We start from the raw sequence: 22,104 nt of genomic DNA, 5'->3' as shown, positions 1-22,104 counted from the left end.
TTTGGAGACGGGACAGGGCGATGACTGATGAACACAGTCTGCTAAAGCAGTGGACATGGTGAATTATGGACCAATGGGCTCCTCTTAATGAGACGACCCCTAACGTCCACCATCATCTCCTCATTTAGGGACGAGTATGATTATGATTATGATTGTGGCCAATTTGGATGTCCTCCCTCCTCCCCCCCTCTCTCTCTCTCTCTCTGTCCTCCCTGCTTCCGGCCACTGCAGGTGAAGGGGACACATGCGCCTCTCTCTCTCACTCTCTGTCCTCTCTGCTGTCCACTCAGCTGTAGCAGGAGGTCGTTTCAGATGCAGCATGGATGCACAGGCACATTTGGCTGGGCTCAAAAGCCCACTGAAACATGTCACGCTTAGGCATGCCAGAATGCCACTTGAACCATAAACACTTCATCTGGCCACGCGGGAGAGACTCACAAATGCAGACTGCAAGGGTAAACTACATCAACAGTGAGACTGCAGTTTTCTGTCAGTTGTATTTTGGGGGGTTGGGGAGTTCTGTCAGGGATTTTGGGGGGGTTGCTGCATAACCTGTAGTTCAATGTGACTGCAATGACTTGCAGAGAGGCAAGCAAGGCATGTGGACATTATATGAAGAGCAAAGGGAACTTATAATGTACTTATTATTATCAGAAAAATATGACTGGGTGCTGGGAATTGCATCTATAATAACACTTCATTGACATCACTGTGTTGACCTTTTGAGATAATGTTGATGCAAAATGCAAAGAGAGATCATACACCTTGACTAAATTCCAGAAGCTGGAATGTTTGATCAATCTCTACCTAAATGTCTTATTCATGCACAGCAAGCAATATGTCAAAGTGAAGCCCGCAGAGAACGTCATAAAAAGCTGTCAGTCAACACTGTCAATCAACGATCAGCATGTTTTTCATTGGCATGCCTTATTATTTAACCGAATGTCCTTATAGCAGCCTAATCCTGGACTTTCTACGATTTACTAGGTCTTGGTTATAAGATAGTTCCAGCACAGCGCACCCATGAAGATGTGCCTGCCTATCACATTTGATTTGATGAGAACATGCGCTCTTAATTGAGACATGAATCATGACACAACATAGGTTAAGTCCTACCTGTACTGTTGGCGTAGACGATGCGAGCCTCTGTAACGATGCTTGGGTCACTTTGAGATCTTCCTCGCTGCACTATGCTATCATCTATTCCATCCGATGTAGCCATGGTGATGGTCGAGTAGAGTAAGGAGGAAAATATGAAAATATGAGTCCAGAGCTGGATGGAGACGGGAGCAAGCAACGGAAGCGTGTAATTTGGTTCGACAACTGCAGCCTCTAATATCAGAGACTTGTTCTAGGGGTGGGGGGAATCCTGAGTGTGGGGGTGCGTGCGGGTGCGCGCGCGCGCGCGTGTGTGTGTATGCCTGTAAATGCGCGCTGATGGCTTATGATACGATTCGTATAATGAATTTTAATGTCATTGATCAAAAGTACGCGCAGCAATTTCATGAAGAAAAAAAAAACATTTTCTGCATAGTAGTGGCATTACTGTGGGGAGAGTGTCAGCACATGTGTCAAGTAAATATTTGCTTACAGTCGCTAACAAAATTAAAGGATAAATCGACACGTTCTCCCCACTAGTGGAGTGATGGTACTGTACTGATGAGGCTGTATGTAGGTTACGGGCGATATGATGTGTGTGCTTGCCATAGCGCTCGTGTTTTCTGGTATGCTGTACAAAGCTGCCGTCATGTGGTTGTAGAGTAACATTACAACTACACGAATGTTAAAATGGCGAGTGTAATGTAAATGGATCAATGTGCCTTGAACGGCTGCCCCACAACAGATGCGACGTGATTTAGTATGAACTGTGATCTAGCCTAATGGACTTAGATTCCGGTTGTAAAATGTTTAAATAAGCAACATTCATGTTAATACATTCATTCAAATAAATATATGTTTTATTTGGTAATATTAAAGTGATACTGTTATATGTATTCTGCATAGTGTGTCATTCATAAAAGGTCTACAGAATAAGTAAGAACTGTAGGCCTACTCATTGACCTTGTCGAGATGTACAAGTACAACTGAAGAGTATTGAATGAATACCCACTAAGGGACGGGGAATTTCAAGGGTATTAGCACGTCTATCACCAATCTAATGTGCTGCGACACCGGCTGCGTAAAGTGCGTAAGTGGGTTAACCCCTACTCCACTGGGATAAAGGGAAACACCGCCTCTTTACGTGACGTAGAAGTAATAGCCCCCGACAATATGGCGGACACCAGCAAGAAGTCGACAGTTCCGTGCATGGGACATAAAAATAATCGAAACGAAAAGTTGAAGAGCCAGTCTTGTAACGGCACAAACCCAGAAAATATGTCCAGTTCTGATACATCGGATCTACGAAGCATACTGGTCACTAGCGTTCTGAATTTAGAGAAAATCGACACGGATCTTTACAGGTTACATGCTTTATTCTAGCTGTTACAACAAGTTACAAATGACAACGTAAAATCTGTATGCATAGCTAGTCTACACCTACCAATATGTTAACCGCCCAACAGTGGCCTAACCCTCTGCCCAATATGTGTTTGTGTTAATGAAATTACGAGGCTACGTGTAATGCTATAGCAACTGCTTTGTTGGTAGCTTTGAGCAAGAGCCCACTTAATCCCAACGTCATTTAGGATTTTGTTTCATTCTCTCTTCATCCAGTGGAAAGCATCACTGGGTACCTCGCACTCAACGTCTCTTTGGGGGCCAGATTGTTGGACAGGCTTTGGTGGCTGCTGCCAATTCTGTCACAGACCAATTCTTTGCCCACTCTCTTCACTGTTACTTTGTAAGAGCAGGTATGTAAGTAGAAGAGAAATGCCTTTAATCCCTAGTGCTAAAATAGAACCCCCCACCCCTAGGTAAAGGCAGAGTTTCACTTCCCGATTTTTAGAGTCTCATTTACAGTCATAGCCGCTTACTGAAAATCTCTGGTCGCAGGTGACCCCAAAGTTCCAGTATTGTACCAGGTGGAGCGGACACGAGATGGCCGCAGTTTCTCTGTGCGCTCGGTCAAGGCCATCCAGTACGGGAAACCCATTTTGATCTGTCAGGCGTCCTTCCACCTCCAACAGTCCAGTGTCCTGGAGCACCAGTTCACCATGCCCTCCGTCCCACCGCCCGAGGAGCTATTTACTGTTGAGGAGCTCATCCAGCAGTACCTCAGGTGGGGCTCCCACTCCCTCAACCCCATACTGTCAAAGTTAGTGCAGCGTTAAAGGGACAGTCCACAGTTACAGCAAATGCTTGTTGGTATTTCAGCTCAACAACCAATCAAATTACACTCCTCTAACATTATTAAAGCAATGTGTGAAGAGCCTGCTGAGAATTCGACTAGACTTGGGCTGCACGTTGAAGTCTGCCATGCCATTCAAATCACATAGCCCCTGAGTCATGAACAGGAATACAACCACATGTACACTTCTGTATGTGTATGTCCCCACCACAATCATAAATTAATTTGGCTCAACCACTTTTGTCTGCTAAAAGCAAAATCTCACCAAAATTCTCAAACAAAATAGAGTACAACTGAATTGAGGCACAAACATGAAATGTATGTGTACATTTACTGTAAAATCAGTCTTTCCCAAAACAAAATTATACTCACACTTATAGGTCATCAGTTAATCAAAGTTAGGCATGTTGCAGGTTGTTTTCTTATTTTGTAGAGGGACTACACACAAATTGTGAAGCTCTGTGTTGATCTCTACCATTGTTTTTGTTTAAACACAGTATTCCCAATTTGGCAGACAAGGCCAGACAAGGACTTAATAAAATCCTGGCAGATGAGGTCCCCATTGAAATCAAGCCAGTTAATCCACCTGATTTCTACAGACGTGTTGCCATGGAACCAAAGAAACTCTTCTGGGTTCGAGCAAGAGGGCATATTGGTAAGGAAAGACTTAGATGTAAACATTTGGCATTTGAAATCTACTTCACTTATGTTTTTGAGCAAGTAAGTTTTATTATACTGTGAAACATGTATTTCCATGTCAAATCTGATGTGTGATACTGAGTAACAATATATTTCTTTGGACATGTACAATGTTTTATCAAGTAACAACTCCTAACTGTTAAGAAACTCCTCTCTTTTCCTAGGGGAAGGCGACATGAAACTGCACTGTTGCGTGGCTGCGTACGTGTCGGACTACTCATTCCTGGGCACCACTGTGCTGCCCTACCCGGAATACAGGGCCCAGTTCTCAGCCTCCCTCGACCACGCCATGTGGTTCCACAACACCTTCCGCGCTGACGAGTGGATGCTGTATGAGTGTGAGAGTCCATGGGCAGGTTAGTCGGTATTCCAAACTTTGACAAACTGAAACCTGTGGGCCACTATTAGTCATGTGAAATAAATCAGATTCTGATTCAGATTGTGTTGTCATCAGTTAATAACACAATATGGTTGTTTGTAATATGAATATGAATATGACCATAACTTATTACCCATTTTACTTCAATATCCATTGCGGTTTGGGTTTCCATAGGAGTTTCACATCGATACTACCAGAAAGGGACCTTTCAGTCAACTCAGGGTTAAATAAGCTTGCATGACATCAGACTAGGAAGAGTAGCCTGGTTATCAACAGACCTTATCTCAATTAAAATTGGACAAGCTTCATTCACCTCCCATTTCCAAAAGGGAGTCACCAATGGACACTGATCAAAATGCCTCTGGACACAGTTGGATAGACTTAAAACCAATCAGAGCAATAAAAGAGATGACATATGCAGAGCAATGAAAAAAACATCTCAACAAATGAGTGTTTTTCAAAAACAGCTTTGATGTCATGTTAAGCCCACCTCAACGATTGTGATGTGTGCCCGGATTTTAGGAACATTAGAAATGGGAGTGAATTTGCCAGACGGTCCGGACCTGCAGTGCAAATTCAAATATGTAAAATGTTTGTCTGGGTTCTCCCAGGCTATGGGAAGAGGAAGAATAGAAGAAGTGAGGGTTTAGATAGGAGGGAAAGAAATAGAACAACAAAAGGTGGAGTGTAAGAGTGGCCTACTGATTGTGCTTTTATGCGACTAAATGTATGGAGTATGAGAATGAGGTGAGACTGCCGTGAGCTCAGGTCCAAGTTTAGTATCTTTTCTCAGTCCTTCCCAGACTGTAAATCATTGAAGGTGTTGTGAACTTTGAACTGAACTCACAACAGGCAATCCTATATGGGAGAGTTATGATACCCTTACTTAATTTCACTTTAATTAATCGATGTTGTGACACCGATACTCAACAATCACTGAATTGATAAGAGACTGTACAGTAGATTATTAGGAAGTCAGATTGCTGAGTAAGCAAGCTAGAGATATGCCTGAGAAAAAACACCACCGACTACAAATTTTAATTTGTTCAGTTCACAAAATATTGGGTAGTTTCACGACCAGGGGGTCGTTTCTAGAAAAGTTAGCAACGACATTGCTCAACCACCATGGTACGACGCAACTTGCGACCAAACAACGACACTGTTACACCTGTTTCCAGAAAGCATCGTACCTGTGTCGCAATTCGCTACCTCCGACGTCCGAATACTGTAGTTCCAACAACGTTGTTGATGATGCAGCGATACATATCATTGGTGGAAACAGTGGCAACGTGTAATACCCCACCCCCTAGAAATGTTCAGGGGGTCGTTTCTAGAAAAGTTAGCAACGACGTTGCTCAACCACCATGGTACGACGCAACTTGCGACCAAACAACGACATTGTTACACCTGTTTCCAGAAAGCATCGTACCTGTGTCGCAATTCGCTACCTCCGACGTCCGAATACTGTAGTTCCAACAACGTTGTTGATGATGAAGCGATAGATATCATTGGTGGAAACAGTGGCAACGTGTAATACCCCACCCCCTAGAAATTCTCTGCCACAGCCCTATGTTGACATTTTTCTCATTTAAACCGAGTGATTAACGCTGGCATTGTCATTATCATCTGCAAAAATCTAAACCTATTAATTGCAAGTATATAAAACATTTTACTGAAGCCGACCAATATGTGCCATTATTTGTGTTAAATATCTATGTTGGAAAAAATATATAGCCTGGACGAATGTCTGGGTATCGCAAAAGTTACCAATTGTCTCTTGGCTTAACGGCAACGCATCAGTGCACTACGCGCTCGGCCGGAGTTCGCATCCTGTCTCTTCTTTTCATCTCTGAGTAAGAGTAGGCCTACGATACACAGTAGGTTTTGACCATACATATTTATGTATATAGTTACTCTACATCGAGAGACCATAGGTACAAGACATCAGTCAAAAACAATTTAATCTACGTGTCACACAATAGTTCACCTGCAGGTAGCGAGAAGCAGGACAATCTCACATCATAAGAAAATCGAACCTACAACGTTGGGATAATAAGTCATCTGCTTTAGCCACTACACCATTTATCACTACTGTTATAAGGGTCTGGGAAGATTATAATACTAAAAGCAAGGCAATACTTGAATTAACATAAATAGCAAGAATGAGCCAAGTAGGGGAGTCAGTGTCTTAATCAAAATTAAGCTACAGGATAGATCAATCATTGAGTCACGAGATAAACATCCACTTCGCAATATTTGGTTAGGCGGTTGTGATTTTTGGTTGGGCGCTCCGGACACCAACACGAACTACCAAGGAACGACACAAGTGCGACTGCCTAGGGGCAGTAGATCAAACGACCAAACTTTGCGTCCTTGTTTGCGATTGAGAGTTCGAACGTCCCTTTCTAGAAACACCAAATCCAAGAACGATGGAGCGAACTACCAAGGTTGCGACGCAAGTTAGCAAACGATGCTTTCTAGAAACGACCCCCTGTCACGGCCTATGTCGACATGTTTCTAATCTAAACCGAGTGATTAATGCTGGTATTGTCATTGCCATCAGCCAAAACCTAAACCTATTGCAAGCATATAAAACAGTTAACTTAAGCAGACCAATATGAGTCATTATTTGTGTTAAATATCTATGTGTTGGAAAAAATATATAGCCTGGACAAATATCTGGGTATCCCATAGTGTATCAACTGTCTCGTGGCGGCAGCGCGTTGGTGCACTGCGCGCTCGGCCGGAGTTCGCATCCTATCTCTTCTTTTCATCTCTGAGTAAGAGTAGGCCTACGAGACACAACAATAGGTTTTGACCATACATATTTATGTATATAGTTACTCTACATCGAGTGACCATAGGTAGGCCTACAATACATCAGTCAAAAACAACTGAATCTACGTGTCAACCTAGTTCACCTGCAGGTAGCGAGAAGCAAGAGGACAATCTCACATCATAAGAAAATCGAACGTACAACGTATATAAGATAATAAGTCATCTGCTTTAGCCACTACACCATTTAACACTACTGTTGTTAGGGACTGTGAAGATTATAATACTAAAAGCAAGGCAATACTTTAATTAACATAAATAGCAAGAATGAGCCAAGTAGGGGAGCAGTGTCTTAATCAAAATTAAGCTACAGGATAGATCAATCATCGAGTCACGAGATAAACACCCACTTCGCAAATTTTGGTTAGGCGCTCCGGACACCAACAGGAACTACCAAGGAACGACACAAGTGCGACTGCCTGGGGCATTAGTTCAAACGACCAAACTTTGCGTACTTGTTTGCGATTGAGAGTTCGAACTACCCTTTCTAGAAACACCAAATCCAAGAACGATGGAGCGAACTACCAAGGTTGCGACGCAAGTTAGCAAACGATGCTTTCTAGAAACGACCCCCTGGGTAAGTGCTTGACCTTTTCCGCATACATGTCAGTGTACCTCCAAGTATGTAATTATGTTGGATAACTGTATGTTGTTGAATTAATTACTACTTAGGAGCACCTTGATAAAGTGCAAAGTGCATGGTATTTTGAAGTGCGAAAATACCATTTGTAGGGATAAAACACGTCTTTCAGTCATTTTCATCCCCAACTTGAGGTTAAAACTATACCACTTCAGCAAATTATATTAACAATATTTTTACTGTGGGCAGAAAACTGGATCACATTAGAACATTATGTAATATGTTACAATTGTGACGTCAAATAAAGCAAATGTATAATCATTATATATTATAATCATTATTATAGCAGGTATTTGAATTATGGTCCAAATTTGCGTCAATCATAAGTTCAGAAACATAGCTGACCAGGTTGAAATTATTTAGCAGAGGATATGCATCAAGCCAAGTAACAGCCTACAAACAAAATTTTCGCATATCATTTGAACATCATAATAACTGATATAGTAAAAGTTTTCCGTCAAACAGCTGTTGACCACTCCACATTTTCTATACATATGCTATACAGAGTACCTTATATATGATAATGCAACTTATTTAACAAGTCTTACTTAAATTATGTTAACATAAGGAACACTAATAAACACTTTAAATATTGTATGCAAATATTAAACCTTATATGGATGAACTACATTTCTTTCATATGTCCACTCCAATAAACATTTAACATTTCCGTCAAAGGATGTAGATTAAACCCCCAAAATAATGACATTTAAAGGTTTAATTTTTAGGCTTCTTGAAACAAAGCACTTACCCTGATTGTGAAACTACACAATTGAGCTGTATTAAAAATCATCTTGCAGATATCTGCTATCTGAATGTTAATGTGTGATGCATCTGCATCTGTTTCTTTATCAGAAGCTGATTGGCCCTCATGCGCATTTTATCAGTACAAGTGCTATGTGTTCTCTTTGAATCAAATTTCAGACATCTGACAGGAATGAGTAAAGAAACCGATATGTAAAATGATTAATTTAGACGGTCTGAATGTGTGTGCACTGTGTGGACATAATGTCTGTTGTGTGCGTTGTGACAGGAGGCAGCAGGGGTCTGGTCCAGGGCCGGCTGTGGAGGCAGGACGGGGTGCTGGCGGCCTCCTGTGCCCAGGAGGGAGTGCTCAGGATGCAGGCCCTGTCTGAGAGCAAACTCTAGCGCAGACATGCTCACCTCTGGAACTCAAAGCACCCAAATCCAGTCTTGGCTTCCTGGAAGTATGCTGAAGGCTGTTGATTTGAAAGTGCCCCCATTGGAAAAAATAGATTCATAGGAATTTTCTGGAAGACTCCTGGATACTGACAGGGTGCATCATTTTTCCAGGGGGGTGCAGCCTTACACGGCATGGTGTCGAACTGACCCTAATCCCAAAACACATCCCATATATTAATTATGTAATTTTAATGGCTTCATGTTTCGTTACTCCCCAGTGGTTCTGACTGACAAGTGGTAAATGGCGTCCTGCTGCGAACATGCATAAAATATAAAAGCATCTCACTTGACCAAATATAAATATAAATACAGTGTAGTTCCGATTGAAGGGTCGTGGTACATGGATATAATTTGAGGACCAAAAAAAAATGTGACAGATTTCTTTAGTTCTTTAGTGTCCATTATGGCTATGTCTTTTACTCAAATCTTATCAGTCTTACATGCAATTACTTTGTATAGTAATATTTTGTTTAATATAAATGTAATTACAAGTATTGTAATAAATTATGATTATTGCTACAATACATGATATATAGGTGCATGTATCCTATGCACAAGTAATATTATGTGTTTTCTTTTTCATATTTGTGATCTTTTATGATACAAAATAACATAATTTATATGTTTGACGGGTTGACTTTAACTCTACAACAAGAACACCAAACATATATCAAGCTGACCTTCAACATGGTCTCTCTGCATTTATAAAGGTAGACATGAAGTGAAGTGATGCTGGGTTGACGAAGCATCATAGATTTAAAATTTGATGTTCTTTTTTAGTTTAATCTTACACTGCGAAAGCAGTTTGTTTTGTGAACTGAAAGGAAAATAGCATCATCTGTACAAAATAGCATCATCTGTTCTCTTTGAAGCAGTTGATAACATCTGATGAAAAGCATGTACAGCTTGGTCATTACTATACTCAAGAAACTTTTAGTAAACCAATAACAATTATGTAATCAGGGATAGGATCTCAGCCAATGAAACACCAGGTGGCTGACATGACCTCAGTGCCGATATTATGAGGCTCCCTGTGAAACGGAGCACAGTGCAGAGGGGCAACAGTCACCATGGTGGTGTCTCTGGTTCTGTTGTGGGTATGTTTTTGCATGCTGCTGTTTTTGATCCGCACCCGCCGACCGAAACACTTCCCCCCTGGCCCACAAACCATCCCCATATTTGGAAATCTGCATCAGCTGAATCTGGTGAATCCTGTTAATGATTTGCAAAAGGTATGTTTCTAAAACCACTATTTAAAATGGATTCAAGTTAAAGGTTACAATGGACTGGTTAAGATACAATGTAATTTTAGATACTGTTGATTTTGGTAGTAGGCTAACTGCCTTGTAATATCATACACAAATAAAGAGGTGGTTCAACATCAACCGGATTACTAGTGGTAGCCTATATAGAGGGTTCGTACGTTTAAAAAAAAAAAAAAACCTGGAAAAGTTATGGAATTTCACAATGGTAATTTCCAGGCCTGGAAACGGTTTGGAAAAGTCATGGAAATTTGCGTGACCCATTGCAATTCAACTGAGAAATCTATCGTGTTTCGAAGCAGATCATGTCGCATACTTCCTTGTGTCTGTCGCGCGGAGACCAGAGATCGGCCTTTTCTAAAAGGAGTTACTCTGCCCTCCCTCTACTCATTCGACTCACTTTATCCATCGCCGTAGAACACACGAACAGTGGAAGGGAGTAGAGAGGGCGGAAAGCTATCTCTTTCATTGTTCCCGAGTTAATTTGGTGAAGATTCAGAAACGTGGATGTGTTAGAACATGTCAGTAGCGAGTGTGCCAACAAATTAGGCGCAGGTTTGCAGGATGGCATTTTGCGTTCGCGGTAGCCTGGGAGGCTACAGCCCTGTTACTTCAGCATATTTAGCCAGTGTGTGCGGCGCTACAAAGCTGCGTGAATTAAACATGCAATTAAGCCTACGTGGAGGGAGAGCAGCTTCACAGAAGAGAACTTATGACGAAGTTGGTAAGGAAAAGTTGGTAAACGTAAACCACCTTTCTTACCTAATTTGAGGGTGCTGATTCTGAATATTTTGTTTACCAAGCTCAATTCTGAGCTCATGCCGCATAATCAGCATTTTAACATAAAATAGCTTTTTTTTGCTTATTTTTCCCTAAATTGGGTTGATTTCAAAAGTAATCACTAAAACCAAATAAAAGTGTTTGAGCATTAAAGAACCCATACTATAGTTTATTAATGTATTTAATGAGAACATGATTACAGTTAACATGTAATAAACTCGGAAATTCTAATCAAAACACAACCATATTTTTTATTGCTAACATAGTGAGTCACTCATGTGGTGTTTAATGCATTTCATCACAATAACAAGTTGCACAGTTAACCTTCAACTCAGAATATATCCTACAGTACATATGAACTTAGATAGCGGGAATACGCCTAATATGCAGAACTGCATCTAACAACCATCAAGTAAAAAACATTTTTCTTCTAGTAACACTGGATTTAGTATGTGTGCTTGCCTCCATACTAGAGCTTGATAATGTGCTCTTCTAATATGCCATTGAGCTGCATCACTTGTTGGTGGTAGGCCTCCAATCCTCGACATCTAGAAAACAGAGTGGCTCTGGCATAGTGTTGTCATGATACCAAAATGATGACTTCGATTCAATACCTGCCATAAATATATTGATACTCGATACTGAAACATCCTAAAATATCTGGAAAAGAAAGGACGCAGGCCTCCCAGGTATTGAGTCATTTGTGTTGAATTTGGTGCACTTTTGGTCAATTCTGGGTTTTAAACTTCTAAACTTCCTACTTAATTATTTTTTGTAGTCAGTAAAATAGTTTGTGTGTGATTAAGTCCTTTATTGTTTGTTATAGCTCATTTATATTGTGTGGTGTTTTGGCAATAAATTACCATTAAATAGCCAAAGTAGGCTAGATCAAGGTCAGTGTTCACATTACTGCATGCAAATCACTGAATGCTATGCAGAAGAGCCTAATCTTAAGGCCATCTGATGTAGGCTACCCTAGGCCTTCCCGTGTTTCTGGGATTCCTTTGACAGTTGCAAAGGGAAATAAGTGAAGATGGTCTTTGCTCCCAGTGTATTAATAAGTATGTTTCAACCACTCAGGTCAGATAGGCCTACACCATTATCTGTTGCAATAGCTGTGTGCATTTCTACATTAGGTCTATTTCTTTGATATTTCTATTTCTATTTCCTGCATACTTCTTAAAGGAACCGTATGTAAGAAATGTATTTCAATTAATCATAAAATGGCCCTGATATGTCACTAGACATTAAGAAATCATGTTCACTTCAAATACTTATATCACAGACAACAGTAGTCCGGCCAGGATATTGTCTTTTAAAAAGTGATAACTCAACTGATGTTGATGTTGTGTTTTGTCATGTCATGTTGTGTTTTGGCCTGATGTGCCACCCTCTACCTATCTACTAATCACAAAGTCAGTCGTGTTTCGGCATCCGGGTTGGCAACCTCGAGTCAGGGGGCAGGGCGAGGGGATACACCGCTCTACAGTATTTTGAAAGTGATTGCAGTACCAGTTTTGGCCACAATCTTACATATGGTTCCTTTAAATGTGCTGCGGTCAGATGGGTGTCCTAAAGACATAACTAGATCTTGAGCATCTATTACCAGTGTTGAATGACCAGTTTTTGCAGTGATCACTACTGGACATTCCACATTGCTAGACAGCTCTTGAGTGAGGATAGACTTATTTCCATTTCACAAATAACCATCGCTATAGTACAGGGACATTAATCAGTTCATAGTTGAGGATTTGTCCTAGGTCCACTTCCCTTTCAGCATCATATGCAGTAATGATGCACTGGAGAATGTTTCTTTTTGTTGCACTATAAAGGATATCTTGTCTAATTTTTTTGCAAATAATGCAATCTCCATAGCACTCTTCAGCACTCCTCAAACATGCACACACTGAGATGTTTTAACTAGGCAAGCACAGTCGCCTTTACAGTAAAAAAAAAAATACAGTGTAAATCCTCTGTAAAGACTGACTGTCCTTGCCCTAAAGACTCTTCATAATAGTTAGTGACAAAAGACTTTCTACTGAAAAATGAGCAGTCACCTACTATTCTATCAATTTATTATCATGGAATCTATTTTGTTTCTAAATGTCATACTGAATTTTAGCTATTATTTCAATTCATATTTTAATTTTAGCTTATTTTCATTTGCTACTTTGAGGGTCATTGGGGTAATTCCTGTCCTATCCTACAACATATCTGATACATAAAGAGTATATTAATGCTTTTTTTGCAATTCCTATGATATCTGATGAACCAAAAAGCATGTGAATTATGCTAATTAGCAAGCTTAAATCTCAAAATTGAGCTTGGTAAACAAAATATTTGAATTCAGCACCCTCAAATTGTGTGAAATAGCCCCTTTACCGACTTTTCCTCAAATTTGCCAACAGGACTTTTTCTGAACGTTTGTTAGCTATCTGCTCGACCTCTAACGTGGTCATGATGAACTGACAGAGTTGATGAAGAGCTGATTAGTAATTGATCAGGCTATACATTAATCAGGATTTCAATGTGTGGCGGGTATTTGTCTATAGTAGGCGATCACATAAAGTTAAATGCACAACTTTGCTTAATGTAGGGCTGAAGCCTAATGTGCCTGCTGGTGTCAGTGTTGGCCTACATTTTGTATGTATTAGAAATACATAGATACATTAATTTGAATTCAAATTTCCCAAGGACTATTCAAAAGAATGGATTTCTATTTTCATAGGCTAGTTGATGTGATGTTATAAGGTCATGGAAATTTGTCAAAAAATCATGGAAATTCTCTGGTGGAAATGTGTATGAACCTGTATGTAGCCTAACAATTGCATATTATATTGTATTACAATTAATGTGAAATATGTATGAACCCTGTGTTACATATTATATTGTATTACAATATAATAAGTGAGCCTGATGAGCAATACCAGCGTGTTCAACAAGATTCTAAATAAGTTAATACTGGTAACAGGCATTCATCCAAAAAATGCAAAGTAGCCTACATGCGTAAAACATTTTGTTCCTGCAATCCTGCAGCTTTCTGATCGATATGGGAAAGTGTTCAGTTTTTACTTTGGAGGGAGGCCAGCTGTGATCATAACTGGCATGGAGGCCATGAGAGAAGCTCTGCTGACCAAAGCTTTGGACTTTGCTGGGAGACCTGGTGGAGTTCTGCTGAGCCACCTCACCCAGGGCAAAGGTACAACCACAGCATGTCCCTGTATGACCTGTGGCAATTTATTCCAGTGAAACTACTAAGCAACTAGAGTTGAAAATGTGGCAGCATAAGTGTCCACTTGAGCTATAGAGACCTTTGAAGAACTGGTAAGGCCAGTTTGGTGTCTGCTAATAGTTTTTCTGCTGTAGAAGTAAGAAGTCACAGAGCATGGCGAGGCCAACTAAAAATCCATGCGTGCTTCATTAGGCATCATCATGGCTGACTACGGTCCTAGCTGGAAGGAGCATCGCCGTTTTGCTCTGATAACCATGAGGAACTTTGGCCTGGGGAAGCAGTCGATGGAGGAAAGGATTCTGGGAGAGGTCTCGTATATCTGCGCCCACCTGGAAAAGGTTGCAGGTAATGACCATACCTTAGTACAGTATACCTAGAACTATAGTAAGTATATCTAGAACTACGTAAAATGTGTAGAGAGCATGATATTGGAAACTTTGTCACTGCCAGTGAGTCTGAAAAACATTCATTCATTGCATCCAACATCTGTATCCATTCAACCTACTCTGTTCCATCCCCAGGTCAGACAATTGACCCTCAAACTTTGTTTCACAATGCTTCATGTGACATCATCTGCTCCATCATGTTTGGGTCTCGATATGAATATGACCATGAGTTCTTCCAAGCTATGATTAAAATGATGGCAGACAATTCAAAGATTGCCAATGGACCATGGGGCATGGTAAAGCATTGTCTTTTAACCTCTCTCAATGTAGTGCATGTCTTTAAATGATATACCGCAAAGTTAGTTTTCTCAGGGGGGGAAATAAATGATAATAATAATAATAAGCCAAATAATATTAACATTCCGTGTTTCCCACAGAATTGAATTCTATTTGTGGTGGTAGGTTTGCAGAATGAACTTGAATGCAACAGTTTTTAACAAATTAACGCAGCATGGTTAAGATGCAGATTTAAGCACAATTTAGCCAGTAGACTTTTATGCCAACAATTGCAGGATTGTTAATGTTTTCTTTAAACGTGCATATAGGTTTGTTGAGAGACAAGGAGAGGCTGCACAAAGGTGTACATAGCTCTTCAAAAAAGTAATTCCATCCAATTTAAACAGTACAACATGGAAAATCATTGTGTGGTGGTCAGTGTTGATATTGTGGTGGGCCGCCACAAATAAGTCAATGTATGGGAAACACTGACATTAAAGACGAAAAGATCATTTTTAATGTAATGTTTTTTTTTAATGTTTTTGTTGTTTGTAGATATACGATACTATGCCATTGTTGAGAAACCTACCCCTGCCATTCCAAAGTGCTGTCCGGGATTACCACACAGTCAAGATGCATGTGCTGGACATAGTGAATGAGCACAGAGCCACCCGCACCCCTAATGAGCCAAGAGATCTCATAGACGGTTATCTAGATGAAGTGGACAAGGTCAGTTCTGAAGCCTATAATACTCACAAGGTCACGTTTTAGGAAATTGTTTGGAGTCTTTAAGCGATTCATGCAGCTCTGGTTCATCTTTTCTATCAAAGTTTTTCATAGGATTCCACCCTTTCATGGTGTACTTGCTCTGTAGGTGACAAGTATCATCCAAACAGCGATCTAACTAATGCAGCTTTAAATGTGAAACGTTCTCAAGTCTGGACTCGGTCACATCTGCTCATTGGTTTTCCTGTTTCTCTCTGGCATCAGAGGGGTCAAGACCCTGCTCCATTTGATGACAGTCAGATGTTAACCATGTTGCTTGACCTTCTCTTCGCTGGAACTGACACCACATCAAACACCATCCGTGCTGCTGTGCTCTATTTCATGGCTTACCCAGATATCCAGGGTTGGTCCTAAAACAATATTTCATTAATCTCGAGAGCAGTTCAGTTGTTATACCCATGTGTATCTTTTCAGGTGTAATAATATAAGTATAGAAGAAAATGATAATGGTTAAAATGGTAAAACAAAAAATATGTCATAATGGTAATTGATGGATTTGTGCTTCTAGAGAGGTGTCAGCAGGAGATTGATATGGTCCTGGAAGGGAGAGACCAGCTCTGCTTTGAGGACAGACACAGCATGCCCTACACACAGGCTGTTATCCATGAAACCCAACGCGCTGCGAGCACACTTCCTCTGAGTGTGTTCCACTGCACAACCAAAGACACAGAGCTGACGGGATACCAGATACCTAAGGTCTGTTATCTGAAGCCTTAAATATGAACATGACTAACACTTAAATCAAGTGATATCCACATTTACTCTTTACTGAATATACATTTATTTATATTTTGTCAGACTATCTGTGCTAAATTATAGGCAGATTTTTCATGGCTAACTTACACCACCCATATAGGATAATTGTCTGCATCTATCTGATATGGCTTTTATTCGTTGCTCATCATATTCTAGAACACAGAGTGCAATAGTCTGCATGTCATTTCTGTTCAGTGTTTGTCCTGACTTTGGCTCACATCTCTGGGTAGGGTACACTTGTCATCCAGAATCTGTCATCTGTGCTGCATGAGGAGACACAGTGGAAGTTCCCTCACAGTTTCAACCCCAACAACTTCCTGAACGAGCAGGGAGAGTTTGAGAAGCCACCTGCCTTCATGCCCTTCTCAATAGGTAAGCTGACAACAGCTACAGAATATAAGATTATATAATAGTTGATAAGATAGGCCTAGTACGTTGCTCTGAATTATAAGAAATATATGTTTATACTGCCTTGCATCATTCATTTATCCATGCTTTCATGTGTTCTAGGACCCCGGACTTGTCTTGGGGAGGGATTGGCCCGCATGGAGCTCTTCCTGATCCTGGTGACACTGCTGCGCCGTTTCCAGTTTATCTGGCCAGAGGATGCAGGAGAGCCAGACTTCACCCCAGTGTTTGGGGTCACTCAAGCCCCCAAACCATACAAGATGGTGGTGAAGCCGAGGACAATTACGGCAAATTAAGGCACTTTGAATGATGCAATGTAATGCAAAGTAATCAGAGTGAAATAAGTCAAGTATTAAAAGTCAACCTAGTAATCTGTCATGCATTTTTAACCCTCATGTTATGCTTGGGGTCAATTTGACCCCAAGCAACGTTTAACATCATAACATGTATGGTTCACTTTTTTTTTTGCTTCATGTTTTATGACTTCCTCAATTTAAGGGTACAACAGAGTTAGCATGAAATGTGTACAATAATTTGTTTTCAATGTCCTGTACACATATTTTGTACATTGATGTTCCTTGGGGTCAGTTTGACCCCAGCTGTATGAAACATAGGATACATGAATATTTGACACATTATGGATATTATTATTTGAATAGTATAAGAACATATTGTTATTATCATTACTACATACACAAGTACATATTACATATAAGTCATTTTGCCAGGACTGTATAAGTCAAAAGGGGAAGCAACAGCAAGCCTTTGGGCTGCTGATAGTGATGGGCAAATGAAGCTTTGGTGAACCACTGAACCACAGCAGTGTGAACCTAGCGACACTAGCTGAAAAGCAAAAAGATGGCCGCCACACATACATTTTTCAACATAAAAGTCCTTAGCAAACCAATATTTTTGGTTACATATACAGGTTTGGGTAAGGACTTTTATGTTGAAAAATCTACATGTGGCAACCATATTGGATTTTTTCATTAATGTTGCTAGCTTCACACTGCTGTGGTTTAGTGGTTCACCAAAGCTTCATTTGCCCATCACTAGCTGCTGACACTGGATGAGCAATATTGCCAGCCATGGTTCCAAGGTTCATAAAGGGGTGTGGGGGGTGGGATTGTTTTGTAGGGCTTTTGATGGTGGTTATTACACTCTTGTTAAGTACCTGTCACAAAAAAAAAACTGGGTAAAAATGTTAAATATAGCCGCAAGCGGCAATGGCGGGCCCAAACACCTGCGCGCCGCAACCTGTGACATTTCAGAATCTAACAAAGCACCAATGTGGTGCATTTGTAAAATGTACATATTTGATGTGGGTGCTATTTGTTTTTGCATGTTATTTTCTGGCACATTTATTTGCTTGGCCAGGTGGGGGCGCAATGCAAGGCAGGCCCATTGTGTGTCATCATAATCATAATATATATTAACCTGAGAAATTTCAGATTATTCATTTTAAGCAAAGAACATTTCTGATACACTTTTTGGCCAGATGGTGGCACTATATTAGGCATGTGAATTACACATGTGAATATCATCACAATAATGATATACAATATTTTGTAAAGTTTCAGATCAACCAATAAAAACATTACCAATTTCTGGCACATTTTCCTGCTTGGCCAGGTGGTGGCACTATGCCAGGCAGGCCCATTGGGTGTCTGGATATCATCATAATCATAATATCTAATAACCTGAGAAGTTTCAGACTATTTATTCAAAGCATAGAACATTTCTGGCTTGGCCAGATGGTGGCACTATGCTAGGCCTGTGAATTATGCATGTGAATATCATCACAATAATGATATCCAATATTTTATAAAGTTTCAGATCAATCACTTAAGGCATAGTCCATTTCTGGCACATTTCCTGCTTGGCCAGGTGGTGGCGCTATGCCAGGCAGGCCCATTGGGTGTCTGCATTTCATCATAATCATTATATCTATTAACCTGAGAAGTTTCAGACCATTCAAGTCAAGTCAAGTCATTTTTTATTTATATAGCACATTTAAAAACAACAGGAGTTGACCCAAAGTGCTTTACATGGCAATGAGAGGTTAGGCAACAGTTGAAACATAAAAAGGGGCCCAGGGAAACACAGGTCTGACTAAGAAAATATAAAAAGTAAAAGGAAAATAATATTACATGAGTAGAATTAAGAAGTAGTACATTAGAAAAAAAATAAAAATAAATAATAGTAGTAATAATAATAATAAGATCAGTAGAATAGATAAAGTTAAAAAATATAATATAAAAATAAGAACATAAAATAAATGGAGTAAAACAGGTAAAATACAGCAAGCAGGATATATATATAAGATAAATAAATAACTAAAAGTAAGTGGTAGATAAAAAATAAAGTAAAAAGGTAGAGGGACACACATGCAAGACACAGGGGGCAGAATTAAAGGTTGTTAAAAGCAAGAGAGAAAAGGTGCGTTTTTAAATTAGACTTAAAACTAGCAAGGGTAGTCGAGGACTTAATGTGGGGTGGGAGGGGATTCCATAAGTTTGGGCCAGCCACAGAGAAGGCCCGGTCACCTTTTGTTTTGAGACGTGTGCGGGGGACAGTTAAGAGTTGTCTTGAAGATGACCGGGAGGTAGAGTGTGGAGAAAGGATTTCAGCAATGTAGGGGGGTGCTAGGCCATTAAGAGCTTTAAAAACAAAAAGTAAAATCTTAAAATCAATTCTAAATTTAACAGGAAGCCAGTGCAGCTGAGCCAGGACTGGTGTGATGATTCATTCAATGCATTGTGATTTATGACACATTTCCTCTTTATGTGGTGAGATATTAAAATCATATCAAATATATAACATATCAAAAATCCCTTAACAATTTAACATCAGCGACATCTTGGCATAATGTTCAAATTTCACATGAATCTGACAAACCGTCTAAGAGCAGTATGTTAAAATTGATCATGTGATATCAGTGTAATTGTCATTCTTTCTGTTGCCAGTTGGTGGCGCTATGCCAAACATGCATTATGGGCATGTGAATATTATCATTAACATGGTCTTCAATGACCTGTGAAATTTAAAACATTTCAAGCCATGCATGGTGAATTATGACACATTTATTGTTTATGTGGAAGGGTATTAAAATGAATAATTTCGCCATTTCGTCAAATTACAACATATATAAAAAAAGCTTCACAATTTATAATCAGGAACATCTCGGCGTCATGTATACCAACTTTGACATGAATCGGATCAACCGTCTAGGAGGAGTACGTTAAAATTGATCATGTCCACAACTTCCTGTGGGCGTGGCTAATGGCATGTTAATGCAAAAGTTGATTGTTTTTGGGAGTTACATGCACCCATCAAATTTGGTGTGTGTATCTAAAACTATATGCCAACCACAAGACATAAGGGGGCGCTATGGAGTTCCTGGGCCAAGCCCAGTGCCAAGGCTTTTCCCCTGTGTATTCACGGTACCTCTTGATGTGTGTGCCAAATTTCATGCGTTTTTACCAATGGGAAGCACCTCTTTTGGCATCATAATTCATCACATTTTAGTCCGCACAAAATCCCAAATACCTCACTTCCTGTTGGGCGTGGCTAATGCATTGTACATACGAAAGTTGTTCATCTTGGAGAGATACACACACCTACCAAATTTGGTGTGTCTAGCTGAATGTATGTGCCAACCACTGCATCAGTCACATAAGGGGGCGCTACTGAGTCCCTGGGCCAAGCCTTTATGCCTGTGTAGCCATTATGATACCAGATGTGTGTGCCAAATTCCAAGACTTTTCATCCATGTTAACCACCTCAAAAATAGCAAAAAGGTGAACTAAAAATAATAATAATAATAATAATAATAATAATAATCTTTCCAAAAACAATAGGGCTTCGCACCTCTCAGTGCGCGAGGCCGGGACGTCCTCGTGCACCGAGCCTCGCGCACCATCGATGAAAAATAATGATCCTTACAAAAACAATAGGGCTTCGCACCTCTCCCCGTCGGTGCTCGGGCCCTAATAATAATCTTTTCAAAAACAATAGGGCTTCGCACCTCGGTGCTTGGGCCCTAATTATAATCATTTTCTGAGGGTTTATTTAGCTGGGGTCAAATTGACCCCAAGGATAAAGAGTGTTGGTAAGATTTGAGGATAACACAAGGGTTAAGGAGTATTGCTGTATATCATTTAAATTTAAATCTCTCACCTTGGCCTATAGGACACTGGATCTGTTCCCTGCTATTTAAATTCTTGGATCCAGCTTTACATACCCAACCGTCCTATGCGGTCTTCTGAGGAGCGTCTGTTGTGTCAACCAGCCATAAACGCTATAGGTCAAATTCAAGACTCTTTTCTTCAGTGGTTCCTCGTTGGTGGAATGAGTTGCCCAGTGCTCTCCGTTCCTGCGATAGTTTTGGGTCTTTCAAGAGGGGTCTAAAGACATATCTGTTCAGCATAGACTTAATTAATTAAATGGTTTTAATGAGTTATTGTTTGTTTATTATAGTATTGTTTATTTTCATTAGGCTATTGATTATTGATATGGCATTGACATTATTGTTTATTATTGGTTTTCCTTTATGTAGTCTTACCAATATTTTAAAACTGTTCATTTTTAACTATTGTATTGTTTTATTTGTAAGTCACTTTGGACAAAAGCGTCTACCATAACCATAGCATATACATGAATCTTGATTCACATATATCTGTACATGAATTTCCAGAAGGAGTAATTTTTGTCAAATTCTCGTACTTTGTCAAAAGGAGTAGGTTTTGATCAGAAATTAATTAAAATGAATCTGATCCAAACAAGTGACTAAAAAAATTCCAAATGTCAAAATTACATAAAATGGACATACTGTATGGATTTGTAGAAAGAAACGTCCAAACTACCAAATACAATGACTATTTCTTAATCTGCCTGAAATTGTTAATGGTCTCCCAGATTAGTGGAAGCCAATAATATAGCTACAATCACATTATAGTGCAGTGCCTGTACAACTAAGTTTATGCTACCCTTATGTCACTATTTGCACATTCTTTTCCAAATCTAGGGCCTTGTAATAAATCAATGACCATGCCATACAAACTTGTCATACTGAGAACATGTTTGTCTTCCACCCTACAAAGTTTGGGCTGAATATGAATATTGTTTCAAGATATTAATGACAAAAAACATTGCTTCCCAGATAATGTGTTTT

The 22,104-nt window shown here is 39.8% G+C and overlaps 3 protein-coding genes across 5 annotated transcripts in view; 2 read left to right on the top strand and 1 right to left on the bottom strand.

Annotated features, from left to right (window-relative positions):
* The window catches only part of phactr3b (phosphatase and actin regulator 3b), a 50,732-nt gene extending 49,415 nt beyond the window's left edge, over window positions 1-1,317 (bottom strand). For both annotated transcript variants that reach the window (XM_042090374.1, XM_042090375.1), the window contains exon 1: window positions 1,117-1,317. In XM_042090374.1, coding sequence (XP_041946308.1) covers window positions 1,117-1,222 — 106 coding nt within the window. In that variant the 5' untranslated portion in view covers window positions 1,223-1,317. The remainder of the gene's footprint in view (window positions 1-1,116) is intronic.
* A 937-nt stretch (window positions 1,318-2,254) lies between these two features.
* Window positions 2,255-9,572, top strand: acot8 (acyl-CoA thioesterase 8). Its single transcript, XM_042090525.1, has 6 exons — window positions 2,255-2,462; window positions 2,716-2,852; window positions 2,995-3,220; window positions 3,787-3,944; window positions 4,153-4,344; window positions 8,876-9,572. The coding sequence occupies exons 1-6, from the start codon at window positions 2,272-2,274 to the stop codon at window positions 8,989-8,991; spliced, it is 1,020 nt and encodes a 339-aa protein (XP_041946459.1). The 5' UTR covers window positions 2,255-2,271; the 3' UTR covers window positions 8,992-9,572.
* A 490-nt stretch (window positions 9,573-10,062) lies between these two features.
* LOC121707704 (cytochrome P450 2F2-like) lies at window positions 10,063-17,392 on the top strand. Of its 2 annotated transcripts, none has more exons than XM_042090435.1 (9): window positions 10,063-10,277; window positions 14,124-14,286; window positions 14,512-14,664; window positions 14,841-15,001; window positions 15,537-15,710; window positions 15,972-16,110; window positions 16,276-16,463; window positions 16,754-16,895; window positions 17,034-17,392. In XM_042090435.1, exons 1-9 carry the CDS (start codon window positions 10,116-10,118, stop codon window positions 17,225-17,227), a joined length of 1,476 nt encoding a protein of 491 aa, XP_041946369.1. In that variant the 5' UTR covers window positions 10,063-10,115; the 3' UTR covers window positions 17,228-17,392. The 2 variants fall into 2 exon arrangements, with proteins under 2 accessions (XP_041946369.1, XP_041946371.1); XM_042090437.1 differs by lacking the exon at window positions 10,063-10,277 and adding an exon at window positions 10,759-11,031.
* The last annotated feature ends 4,712 nt before the right edge of the window (window positions 17,393-22,104 follow it).

This window comes from Alosa sapidissima, chromosome 4 (genome assembly GCF_018492685.1).
Source record: "Alosa sapidissima isolate fAloSap1 chromosome 4, fAloSap1.pri, whole genome shotgun sequence".
NCBI lineage: Eukaryota > Metazoa > Chordata > Actinopteri > Clupeiformes > Clupeidae > Alosa > Alosa sapidissima.
This window is presented reverse-complemented; position numbering and strand designations above follow the sequence as displayed.